This window comes from Fringilla coelebs (genome assembly GCF_963513975.1).
Source record: "Fringilla coelebs genome assembly, chromosome: 24".
Taxonomy (NCBI): domain Eukaryota; kingdom Metazoa; phylum Chordata; class Aves; order Passeriformes; family Fringillidae; genus Fringilla; species Fringilla coelebs.
Genome location: NC_140050.1, coordinates 3,748,845 through 3,760,749, shown reverse-complemented (window position 1 = coordinate 3,760,749; position 11,905 = coordinate 3,748,845). Strand labels below are relative to the sequence as shown.

At 56.0% G+C, this 11,905-nt stretch overlaps 2 protein-coding genes across 2 annotated transcripts; one reads left to right on the top strand and one right to left on the bottom strand.

Moving 5' to 3' along the window:
• Window positions 1-1,589: 1,589 nt before the first annotated feature.
• PEAK3 (PEAK family member 3) lies at window positions 1,590-4,830 on the top strand. Its single transcript, XM_084220908.1, has 3 exons — window positions 1,590-1,702; window positions 2,159-2,790; window positions 3,263-4,830. Exons 1-3 carry the CDS (start codon window positions 1,636-1,638, stop codon window positions 4,253-4,255), a joined length of 1,692 nt encoding a protein of 563 aa, XP_084077034.1. The 5' UTR covers window positions 1,590-1,635; the 3' UTR covers window positions 4,256-4,830.
• A 2,561-nt stretch (window positions 4,831-7,391) lies between these two features.
• On the bottom strand, window positions 7,392-11,076 carry OAZ1 (ornithine decarboxylase antizyme 1). Its single transcript, XM_084220969.1, is given in 6 exon segments — window positions 7,392-7,832; window positions 7,942-8,027; window positions 8,530-8,702; window positions 8,811-8,897; window positions 8,899-8,956; window positions 10,901-11,076. Coding segments are annotated over 6 exon segments (651 nt in total). The 5' UTR covers window positions 11,017-11,076; the 3' UTR covers window positions 7,392-7,701.
• Window positions 11,077-11,905: the final 829 nt, after the last annotated feature.

Sequence of the window (11,905 nt, the reverse complement as noted above, 5' to 3'; positions counted from 1 at the left end):
TCCTGAGGCTGCTCATCCCAACCTCGCTGCCCCCAGGAGAAATCCCTGCAGCTGCCTTCCCACAGCACCCACAGTGGCACCACTGGTCATTCAAAGAGTGAATAGAAAGGAGGAAATATTGAAATATTTGGGCTTTAGAGTGTTTAAAAAGTTACTTCATCCTAGAGGGGACAGACACCAATGGGAAGATTTTTTTCCAGCTGAGTTGGGTCACTTGGTGCACTTTTAGCATCTGTAAAGCTCTGGGAGACCAAAAAAACAAAACAAAAAAAAAAAAAAAAAGTTTTTTTTCCCAAGGGCTGGGCTCCTCTCGAGCAATGGCTCCAGGAAATCCCAGCAAAAGACAGATCAAAGAATATTCTGAGTTGGAAGAGAAGCACAGGGATCATCAGCTCCAACTCTTAAAGGAACTGAACCCACAACCTCGGTCCATGGAAGAAAATGAAAATATTCCTCCTTGCCAACCCAGCCAAAGGAAGGGGAATTAATTCTGTGACTTGTGGGGGTTTGGGGGGGCAATCCCGTCCCCAGAGCAGCTGCCACCCTTAAAGCCATCCCCGGAGCCATCCAGGACTGAGGAGCAGCTGGAGGGACACAAACCCACAGGTGGCACTGACGGTGACACGGTGACCATGGTGGCACAGTGACCACGGGGCAATGCCGGGGGGCTCCGGGGGCTGCCGGGGGGCGAGGCCAAAGCCCGGCTGAGCCAAGCCCGGCTGAGCCAAGCCCGATTTTTTTGAGCCGAGCACGAAGCAAGTTTTGAAAGCACATCCTGCCCGGCCGGGGCGCAGCGCAAGGCGAGCCCCGAGCGCCATGGGCAGCGCCGGGAGGGGCTGGGATGGGCAGCGGGAGCTGCTGCGGCTCCGGGATGAGCGGCTGGAGCCCCGAGGGATCCCCCCGCTGCCAGGGACACCCCACAGGTACCGAGGGCTCTGCAAAGGGGAAGGAGCTGCTCAGCAGGGCTGCTGCCCCAGCGCTCTGTGGGGTCTGGGCGGCACCGGGGAGTTGGGGGCACTATCTGGGGTCGCTCAGCCAGAGCTGGACTTTGGATATTCAGGCAGAACTGGGAGCTTTAGACAAAGCCACCGTGGTTTCGCTATCGCTGGTGGCAGCAGAGGCAGAGCCCAGCGCCGAGACAGGGAAGTGAAACCAGCGGCTCCATCCAGTGTCCTCCTCCTTGGGGCTCCCTCTGCCCCCTCCCCGTGCCCAGACCCCTGCCCTGTCCCCCTGGGGGTGTCCAAGGCCTTTCCTGCTCTTGTCCCACACCTCTGCCAGCCTTGTGCCCTCCCTGGGGTCACCCAGCGGGGACCGCAGGTGCCACATCGCGTCCTGTCTGTGTCCCATGCGGGTGGGAACCAGCGCGTGTGGAGCCCCTGGGGCAGCCCCCACCCCCAGGATTTCCCAGCGCGGCAGCTGGAGTCACTGGGCCGCCCAACTCCCCGCGTTTCTCCCCAAAACCACCCCGCCACGGCTCCCCAGGCCGCTGCTTCCTCTTTTCTGCGCGTTCCTCCCCTGAGCCGGCACCGGGGGCAGCGGGAACCGGGGGTGACGCCGGTCCCGGCCCCGTGCAGGGCTCGCTCCGCGCTCCGCAGCGCCCGCCCGGACCCGGCTGCCCCCGGACCGGCCGCCCCCATGCCGGACACGCCGGGGGGCTGCCCCCCTCGGTCCCCCAGATCAGCCCTCATCTACAGCAACGTGGGTGAGTGACCTCCTGACCCCGCCGTGCCCCTGCCTGCCGAGGTGTCACCTCGGGCAGTGACACTGCTGTCCCGGTCCTCCCCCCCCGTGTCACCCCTCTGGCTGGTGCTGGGTGCGGCTTTGGGGCTGGAAATATGCGGGGGCAAAGAACAACGTCCTGTACTCTCACCCCATCCCATCCCCACCCCACCCCATCCCACCCCTTCCCATCCCATCCCATCCCATCCCATCCCATCCCATCCCATCCCATCCCATCCCATCCCATCCCATCCCATCCCATCCCATCCCCATCCCCATCCCATCCCATCCCATCCCATCCCATCCCATCCCATCCCATCCCATCCCATCCCATCCCATCCCATCCCATCCCATCCCATCCCATCCCATCCCATCCCATCCCATCCCACTCTTCTCCTCTGTCCTGTCTGTCCTGTCACGTCTGTCCCTCCCTCCCCAGGAGAGCTGCGGGCCCACCTCGTTCCCCGCAAGGCCAGCCGAGGGGAAGGCGCTGGGAGACCCCTCCCCCAGGCCGAGCAGGACCCCCTGCCTCCCCCACTGCCCAAAAAGCAGCTCCAGCGAGCCGAGTCCCTCCCGGAGCCGCCACCATCCCAGCGCTGCCATGACGACCCTGAGCCCCGGGCTGGCAGCATCCTGTACAGCATCCCCGCAGGGCAGGGGGCTCCCCCCCGGGACGGACCCTCCTGGGCACCCAAGAAGCCCCTGAGAAAGTCCCAAAGCCTGGGGGAGCCGCTGGCCCGAAGCAGCTCCCAGAAAGCCCCCTCAGGCATTTTGGAGCTGACATTTGGGACAGCGGACGGGGAGCTGGGGCAGCTCCTGGAGAGCCCGGCCGGGGTCTCTGGGGTGGTTTTGGGGTGCCAGGAGGCCTCCCTGGCCCGGCTCTCGGCTCTCCTGCAGGAGGAGCTGCTGGGGCCCGAGGAGAGGCAGCAGCTGCTGGAGGCAGAGCTGGTGGGGAAGCGCTGGGCAGCTCTCGGCGTCCTGGACCCACAGCCCTGCTGCCAGAGCGGGGACGCCTGGTACTTCAGGGTGGGCTTCACCTTCCAGCACAGCCAGCTGCAGCTTGCAGCCAAGGTAAGGGGGAATTGGGGTGAGAGGTCTGGGTGGTGCAGAGGGAGCCAGGAGATCCAGGAGTGTTGGCTTTTCCACGGAACAAAACACTGGGGCCACTTCCCCTTTCTGCAGCCACTTCTGCATTTGCTGGATGACACAGTGCTGCTGACAGGGGCTGGCTGATGAGGGTGACACTTCCCCTGGGGCCAAGGGACACGTCAAAAACGGCCCTGCTGGGGGACATGTCCTGCTAACTCAGCCAGAGGGGCCAGCACATGCAGAGGAGAGGCTGGAGCAGAGCTGGCTGCCCAGGAGAGCAGGATGAGAGCCTGGCCCACCTGGGAGCTGCAGCTCTGGCTCCATTCCTGGGTTCAGAGGGTGCAGGGGGACCCCAGCACCATGGTGGGGCTGTGGCCCTGTGCTGGCAGGGTGGCCCAGCCCAGGACAAGGCTCTATCCTTGCACAGCTGGCGCTGTCCTGTGTGTCCCTGCAGGTCCCCAAGTTGTGCTGCTCCAGCCCGGGGGTGCAGAGCTCCCTGGGGACTCACTGCAGCATCCAGCGCCTGCTCGGCCGCTTCACCGACCGCCTCCCTCGGGAGCTGGTGCTCCCAGGAATCCCTGGAGCGCAGAGCCAGGGCCCTTCCAGAGAGGAGCCAGCCTGTCCTGCCCCCCAGCCGGCCCTGCAGGTGCTCCTTTGTGCCGAGGTTCCCCAGCAGACCCTGGCAGACTTTGTGAAGGGCTCCTACGCTCTGCACAGGACCAGCCCCGGGCACTACGAACGCCTGGGCTGCCTCCTGCTGCTGCAGCTCTGCATGGGGCTGGAGCACCTCCGGGGGCAGAACGTGGTCCAGGGGGACCTGTGCCCCGAGAACCTGCTGCTGGTGCAGTGCCCCTGTCCCCCCCAGAGGCAGGAGGAGCCGCTGGGACTGTCCCTTCCACGGCTGCTCATCAGCAGCTTCTTCAAGGTGCAAGAGAAGCAGAGACCTCAATCCAGCAGCCAGGAGCTGGACTGGAGCCAGGCTCTCGCTGCACCCTCTCCTCCAACAGCAGCTGAGCTGAACTTGGGCAGGCTGATCTTTCAGATCTTGCACGTGGACATCTCCCTGGAGAACATTTTGGGCTTCAGAAGCAAAAGGCTTCCCGAAATCCCCTCGCTGTCCATCTACTCGGCGGGACTGAAGCGCTTGGCATCGCTGCTGCTGCACAGGGATCCTCACCAGAGGGTGTCCATCCAGCAGGCCAGGGCCATCCTGCAGGTGCTGCTCTGGGGGCCACGCCAGGAGCTCTTTGCCAGGAGCAGGAAGAGCCTCGAGCTGCTCCAGAGCTGGCTGCAGGTCAAGAGGGCTCTGCTGCTCCTGAAGTTTGCAGAGAACTCGGCTGGGGCTGGGGTCAGACCTGGACTGGAGGAGTGGCTGTGCTGCCAGTACTTTCAGGGGGTCACTGAACACACCCTCTACCAGGTCACCCAGCTTCTCTATGCTCCCTAAACAGCCTCCAGGTCAGCCCACCCAAAGGTCTCTTCAAAGCTCATGAGACCCCAGCCAAACCTGTCCCTGCCCAAACCTGTCCCTGCCCATGCAGGGGAGTTGAAACTAAATTATTTTTAGGGTCCTTTCAGCCAAAATCATTCCACAATTCTGTGAAATCCATCAGTTTCTGAGAAATCCCAGCAGGTCTTCACTGGGAAAGCTCTGCAAACCCAAACCCAGTCCCCCCATAGCTCATGGATGATGAAGTGTGTAAAACCACAGGGTACTCTCAAACCATTTTTGTTTGATACTCTGGTTTATCAGAGCAACTGAGGAAAGGCAGCTGGATGTGAGTCCCAAGCACCAATTTAGTGGCTGATAATCCCAAATAAAGTTTATGGGGTTCACACTTTGAACAAAACCCCCTCAGAGCCTTTTTGCAGCTACCAGGTTTTTTGCTGCTTTAAATAACTCCCAAAGTGACCCATCACAGCTCACCCTTCTCAGCAAAGGAGAAACAACAGCTCCTTCAGCCTGTGCTTCCCAGAGACAATTTGTGGCACAGTCACTAATAAAAATGACATTTTAAATGGAAAAATACAGCTTCAATAAAACCTGGAGCCAAGCTCTCAAACACTGGTCCTTTATGTGCTTCTCTGGCAACACTACACACTCCAGGGATGGATCCAGAGGGAAACACAAAGCCAAACTGCCCTGGACAGTGGTGATTACCCAGAACAGCCTCCATAGGCTCTGGTGAACAGCTCAGGTGAGTTCATGGGCACCAAGGCAGGGCTGTGGCATCTGCTCCTTGCTGTGAAACACCTGGCAGCACATGGGACCTGAACCCAGTCCTCAAATCCACACAGATGTTAAGGGATCAGCATGGTGAAAGTGATTTAAATTATTCCTCAGCAATTATGAATTCCCTCACAGCCATCTAGACTGGGTATCAGGAAAAATTCCTTCACTGAAAGAGTGATCAGGCATCAGCACAGGCTGCCCAGGGCAGTGCTGGGGTCACCACCCCTGGGAGTGTTCAATCAATGTGTGGATGTGGCACTTGGGGACATGGCTTAGTGCTGATGGGGTAATGGTCAGACTCAGGGTCTTAGGAGGCTTTTCCAACCTAAACAATTCCATGATTCAGTGACTCCATCCCCTGTGCACACCATGGGACAGAGCCTCCCCACAGCTGCTGTGCCCATGGATGTGGCAGTGGCTCCCCAAGCAGTCACCAGAGCCTGGGGCATGGCTGGAGTGGGGAGGATTCCTCCTAGGAGTCCCTGAGCTCCAAAAAACCAAAAATAAACCAGAGCTGAGACCCTGCAGAGAGCAGCTCAGTCCCAACTCCATGGTTGGTTTGCTCCCACCTGGAGCAGCACCCAACTCCCCCAGTGCAGCCTCCCTGGCCGGGCTGGACCCCATCAAGCCTGGCACAGCAATGGGGCTCAGATCTCATTCCAGGCACCCCGGGAGAGCCCAGCCCTGCTGTCCCAGTGTCTCCTGCAGTATTTGCCGTGGCTACCAGAGGGCAGTAAAGGCCATGGCACAGCCCCTCATCCCGGGGAGACAAAGCCAAACCCGCTCCCGCGGCTCCGGCCCGGCAGCTCCAAGGCCCCCCAGCCCCCCAGTTCTGGTTTGCAGCGTGGGTGACCCCCTCCCCTCCTGCCAGGAGCATCCAAAGTCAGCTGGAGGCAGGACCAGGCACATTCCACACTCCTGTCCCTGGGGAGAGCAGAACATGGCACAGGTACCACACTGCAGAGGAAAACAGGGATTTTTCCAGATAACCAGAGCAGGAGTTCAGCCCTGTGCCAGCCTGTTGAGAAAAACAAGGACACCCTCCTCCCTTGGTCATGCCACCACCATGAAATCCTGAAATATCCTAAGTGGGAAAGGACCCTCAGGGATGATCAGTGCAGCCCCTGTCCCTGCACAGGCAACCCAACAACACCCCCAACAATCCCCCTAGAGCTCTGGCAGCCTTGGCACCATTCCCTGGGGAACCTGGGCAGTGCCCAGCAGCCTCGGGGGGAAGAACCTTTCCCTGAGCTCCATCCCAAACCTCTCCCAGCCCAGCTTTGGGCAGTTTCCCAGAGTCCTGTCACTGGCCTTCCAAAAATCCCCCCAGGACATGCACAATTGTAGGGCCAGGAGAGAATTGGGAAGAGCCAATTTAAGAGCCCCCACTTAGCTGCACAGCACTGCTCACACACCCCCAGGTTACTCTGTGCTGCATCTCTGAGCAGTTTCAGAGAATATTTCAGTGTATTCCATGAGATCCCAGCACTGCTGAGCCCAGGGATGGGCTGTGGGGGAAACTTTAAGGCCTCACTCACACATTTCACAGCACTCAGACCTCCTAGGGCCCCACTCAGAGACTTCTCACACCCAGCAGAACCCGGTGAAATAAACCCATCCCAAGGATTCCCTGCTCCAAGGTTTTATACAGGAAAGATTCATTAGCTCCAAACAAGCCTGCAAGTATTGAAAAACGTGGAAATACCCCACTTTATAGCTCAGCCCCTTTAGAGACTTATTTGTTGTAACTTCAGTTCAAGGTTTGTTAATGCCAGCATCTCAAGGAGCCCCTTTCCCGTTCTGCTCACCATCCTGAGCACCAAGGGGTGTCTGTGGAGCCCCAGCACAGCCCCCTCCTCCTCACCCCTCCACCACAATGTGCCCCCCAAGAAGCCTGTCCAGCCTCGGTGACACCACTGAGCTGCAGGAGTGCCACAAACCTTCCCAGCTCACAGCCAGAACTCCTGGAGTCACCTGCACACACTGGAAAGGCTGCACTGTTACAGGAACACTAAAATTAAAGTTGCATATTTGGTATTTAAAGCAGCCATGGGTTGAGCTGATCACATTCCACTTGAGACTTCCCAAGCAAATCATACCCTGAATATCCTACAAAACACTGGCAGAGCAGGCAAGCACTGGTCCTAATTAGCACACCTGCTAATTACCCATTAAAAGTAGACTTTTCCAGGATTGCTGGATTATTCCAAGCCCTGTCAGAGCACACCCACGAGTTCCAGTCAAGCAAAGAACAAGCAAAGCCTTTCCACACCTGCAACTTTAATGGTTGGGGCAGTTCCAGAGCCACCTCTTCAAGAGTGCAAGTCTTTAAACAGCTTAAAACCAGCAATAAAAAGTAAAATATAAATTTTTATTTAGAATTAAAGCAAATACTTCCGTATCACAAACACAATATTAAACTTCAAGAAATATACTGCTAAATTTGGAGGGAGCATTTATTTTTGCACAACCACGACATGCGCACAAAATCCAGAGAAAGATGTGGAGTCTGAAATTTTCAACATCTCACCACCAAAGCAGCTGGGTCACACAAAGTTTCGTACAGGAGTTAAGATAGACTGGAATAAGATGTTGACAAAATTTCTACAGAATCATCTTTATAGACAACAAGAAAGCTCTAAAGAGGCAAACATTGCAATCTAGTCTTCTTCTGCTGAGTCTCTCTCAAACGTGTAGGCCATGAAGCAAGCATCTGGTCTCTTGGGGACAAGGGGATGCCCTGGTCTCACAATCTCAAAGCCCAAAAAGCTGAAAGTACGGAGCAGTGCAGCTAGAAAATAAAGCAGGAGACAGGTTTCACCCATGGGATACTGAAAAAAAAACCCTTAAATTTCCACCAGAAGGCATTTTGTGTTTCTGGAGGCGCAGGGAACACCCACCTCTGTCATCTCTGTTCTTGTGGAAACAGATGAACACGTGCTCAACTCGGAGCTGCTCTTCAGCAAACTCGAGAAGAACTGCAAAACTGCAAGGGAAACACCAGGGGTTCAGTGCACAGAGAATGTCCTGGGATGGGAGGGACACACAGGGATCATCCAGGCCAAACCCTGGCCCTGCACAGGCACCCCAGCAATCCCACCCTGATTGTTGGAACAATCCCAGAGCTCTGGCAGCAAGTGCTTCTTCAGAGAGAGTTACAAGGCCCTGAGAGCCAATCCACACAGGAATTCCTAGGGAACAGGCACAGGTTGGACCTGTCACACCACCAGATCCCTGAACCCCAGGCAGAACTCAAGGGCAGGACTCCTCAGTGGCACAGAAAAAGCTGAAGGAGCTGCAGTGACTGGAAATCTCAGTGCCTAAACCAGCCCAAAATCCCAGACTTTGGGCTGGTTCTGCCTGCAGCCCTGAAAGCAGGCTCACAAGAGAGCCTCAAACCCCAAAATTAAAAATACAAAGAGCAAAGTGTTCTCCCATCCTCCTGAGAGGCCTCATATTAACCCACAGCCAAGTTTTCCCTGACCCACCTGTCCTTGCTCCCCTCAGGCAGAGCACCACTGGGAATTTCAATGTAGAGGTTGTTGTTGTTCAGCACTGCTCTCCAACTGATGTGTTTGGCATCTGTAAGCCTTGACTGGACATTGAGAATTCTTGTCCTGTTGTTAGGTGTTAGTTCTTCTGTGACATTCAGCCGATTATCCTGCAGCAGGGACAAGGGCAGAGTGATTTTCCTGTTCATTTTCAGAGGGATTGAGGCAGCAGGGAATGCTGTCAAGCTCACCACGAGCTCTTTACACCTCATACTCACCGAATAAAATAAATTAGCTGAAAGATTGTGATCCCTCTGACTATTCCCTCGCCCACCTGGGATCTTCAGGGGTGGGTGAGGGACATCAGGAGCACCACCGAGGCCCCGGACCCAGGTTACTACAGCAATTGAAGGGAACCCTGGAACTGCAAAGGGAGCATGGTTACACAGGCAGGAGGCCTTGGACACAGCCCTGGGACCTGCAGGATTTAAAGAGTGTTAAAAAACCCAAACCTAGGCCAAAGGACTCCTCCTACTGCAAGTGGGAAGACAAAGGAAGCTCCACAGCAGGGACAGTGCCCAGGGAGCTGCCAGTGCAGTATTTTGAGTGAAGACTCACTTGGAGATGACAAATACTCAGGCTGAGCGAGCCAGGTGTGTTTCTGTGCCAGGACAGGCCTGATGTGAGCTCAGGAGAACCTTTCTGCAGGAATGTGCTGGTTTCTGCCTTCCTTGTTCTGAGGCAGCACAAACCCCAGCCCAGCAAGGCAGGGATCACTGTTCCCTGGGATATTCACCACCAGAGCTTCCCATGCAATTCCAGGGAATCATCTCCACCTCCAGAATTTTCTGTTTGAGCTGAGGCCACACCTGAACCTCTGCAAAACCTCCAAACCTCTTCCCACTGCACTCCTCAGAGCGATCCCACAACGCTCAGCACTCGAGGAGAAAAACACTGTATTCCTGAAGACGTGAGGAATATTTTTAAGTTTCTCCCCATCCTTTTCAAGGCTGTTTCACTCCTCCCGTGGCAGAGCAGCGCTGGCCCCTCCCTCTGCACCATCCTTCACCCGCAGGCTCCATTCTTGAGTTGCGTCATCTCAGCAGATGCAGCAATCGAGGCCCTTGGGGGAATTTTCACAATCGTCCTGTCTCCGGGTGCCAGCAGCAGCCACTGCAGCCATTTGCAAATCCGAATAAACAGCTACAAAATAATCCACCATTTTGCACCCGAGTTGCGGGGTTTGGATTGGTCTGGGGTTTTTTTAATTTCTTTTTTGGTTTGTTTTGGTGTTTTGTTTTTTTTTTTAATGAGCTTGAAAACTTGTGTTGAATAATCCGTATTAGAAAGGCTGGGAATGGGCAGAGAAGCTAAATATTATGTGCTGGAAGGTAAATTATATTTATATTTTAATATAAAGCAAGGGTAACAATTGCAAAGTTTCATTAAAAATACCAAATCTGTGCTAACTGAATGCGTTATTTTAATTAAATAAGTATCCAACCCACTATTTTAAGCTCTTTGAAAGAGACATTTTTCTTTAGTACCAACATTATTTATTTTTATCTGAGAATGACTATGAACTATGTATTTTTAATTTGCCTTACAAATAAACCTTTAAAAACCTTTCCCTAAGGTGTGTGCTGTGGCAATCTTCAATTATTTCACGTTTCTGCCTCAAAAAGGTGGCGCAGAAGGAAGGTTTGCAGCCATAAACATATTTTAGCGATGTTTACGTGCTCTTAGGGAGGGAAAAAAACCAATCTTTAGCTCACAAACAAAAAAAAAAAACGTTAAAGAACTCCTTCCACAGTCCACACACGAGGTGGAAAGGGCAGATCGATGTCCTGAGCATCCACCGCTCCACACCAGCCACCTTAATTCAGGTATTTTCTTTCTTCCCAGCACCTGTGGGGGGTGTTTTAATCTTTCGGTTGAGTTTTTAACCAACAGCTCTCGTAACACTCTTACCCTCGATTCGTTTTGCGGAGTATCCACGGTTACATAAGGGGATAACAGCCTTCAATCCTTCAATATCTTTGCTTAATTGTTATTTTCCCCTCGGCCCCCCCCCACCCTCCCCCCCCCAGCCCTGCCCGGAGCCTCTCCCAGCCCGGGGTGCCCTCGGGGGTCCCTCCCAGGGCCGGGACAGCTCTGGGGTCTCAAAATCTCCTTTTTTCTGTGCTTTTTCCACCCTCCCCTACCGCCTTTCCCCGCGCGGCGGGGGCCAGGCCGCCCCTCCCCCGCTGGCCACGCAGCGTCCCCCGCCCCTCTCCGGCCACCAGGGAGGCGACAACGAGGACAAGGACGAGGAAGGAGGCAGCGAGGGCCCAGCGGTGCGAGGCTGAGGGAGGCCGCGGCGCCTCACCTGCTCTGTCCGGTACTGAGGCTCAGCACAGCGGGCATGATGGTGCTTTTATTCCCCTCTTTCTCTCTAGCGAAGCAGTGGCTGTTGAGTATCCGTTGCAGGGAGGATTTCACCATCCGGCCGCTCTGGTCCGAACCCCGAAACCCTCCGCCGCCTCCGCCCCCCGCTCCCCAGGCGCTGCTACACAAAATGGCACCGCGGCCTCACTGCCTCCTTATATACCCTCTCTCTGCCTCGCCCCCTAAGAGACCACGCCCCTCAGGGCGTGCCACGCCCTCGCACGGGGAGAGTCTTCTATTGGACACTTCAGGTGTCTATTAGACTATCTCGTTGAGTATTGGCTGAATGGAGCGCGGGGGGCGGGACATCGACGAGGGGGTGCTGCACGGGAGACGGAGGTAACGGCGCGTGATTGGCTGTGCGCGCCGCGGGCGGGGCGGGGCCTGGCGGGGCATCGGCCGGCGGGCGCTCCGCAACCCCTCACTGCCCTCGGAGCCGCCGGTTCGAGTCCCGCGCCCGCGCCCCGCCCGGCTGAGGTAACCGGGGGGGCCGGGGGAGGAGCGGGGTGTGAGGGAGTACAGGGAGGGAGAGACGTGAAGAGTCATGGAAAAACACGGGCACGTCCGTAGGGTGCAGCCCTGGGGCTGGAAGCAGCGGAGGGGCGGCCGCAGGACCACCTGTGGGACCGCCGGGGGCATCCCGCCCTCAGAGCTTCGCACAGAGCTCGGTGCTGAGGGAAAGTTTTAATTAAAAACTAATTATAAACCCAGCACAAGTAGTGGGGTGGGTCCCTGAAAAGTCGGGCTCTGGAGTTGTGAGCTGGTTTTGTGGGGAGTGTTTGGGCTGGTCCCCTTTGGCCTTGCTGTGGTTTATGGATTTATAGGGGAATGGGGATGGGGAGTAGTTGGTTTGTGGGTTTAGAATGGAATAAGGATGGGAAATAGTTGGTTTATGGATTTATAAGGGAATAGGGATGGGGAATAGTTAGGTCAAGGATTTATAAGG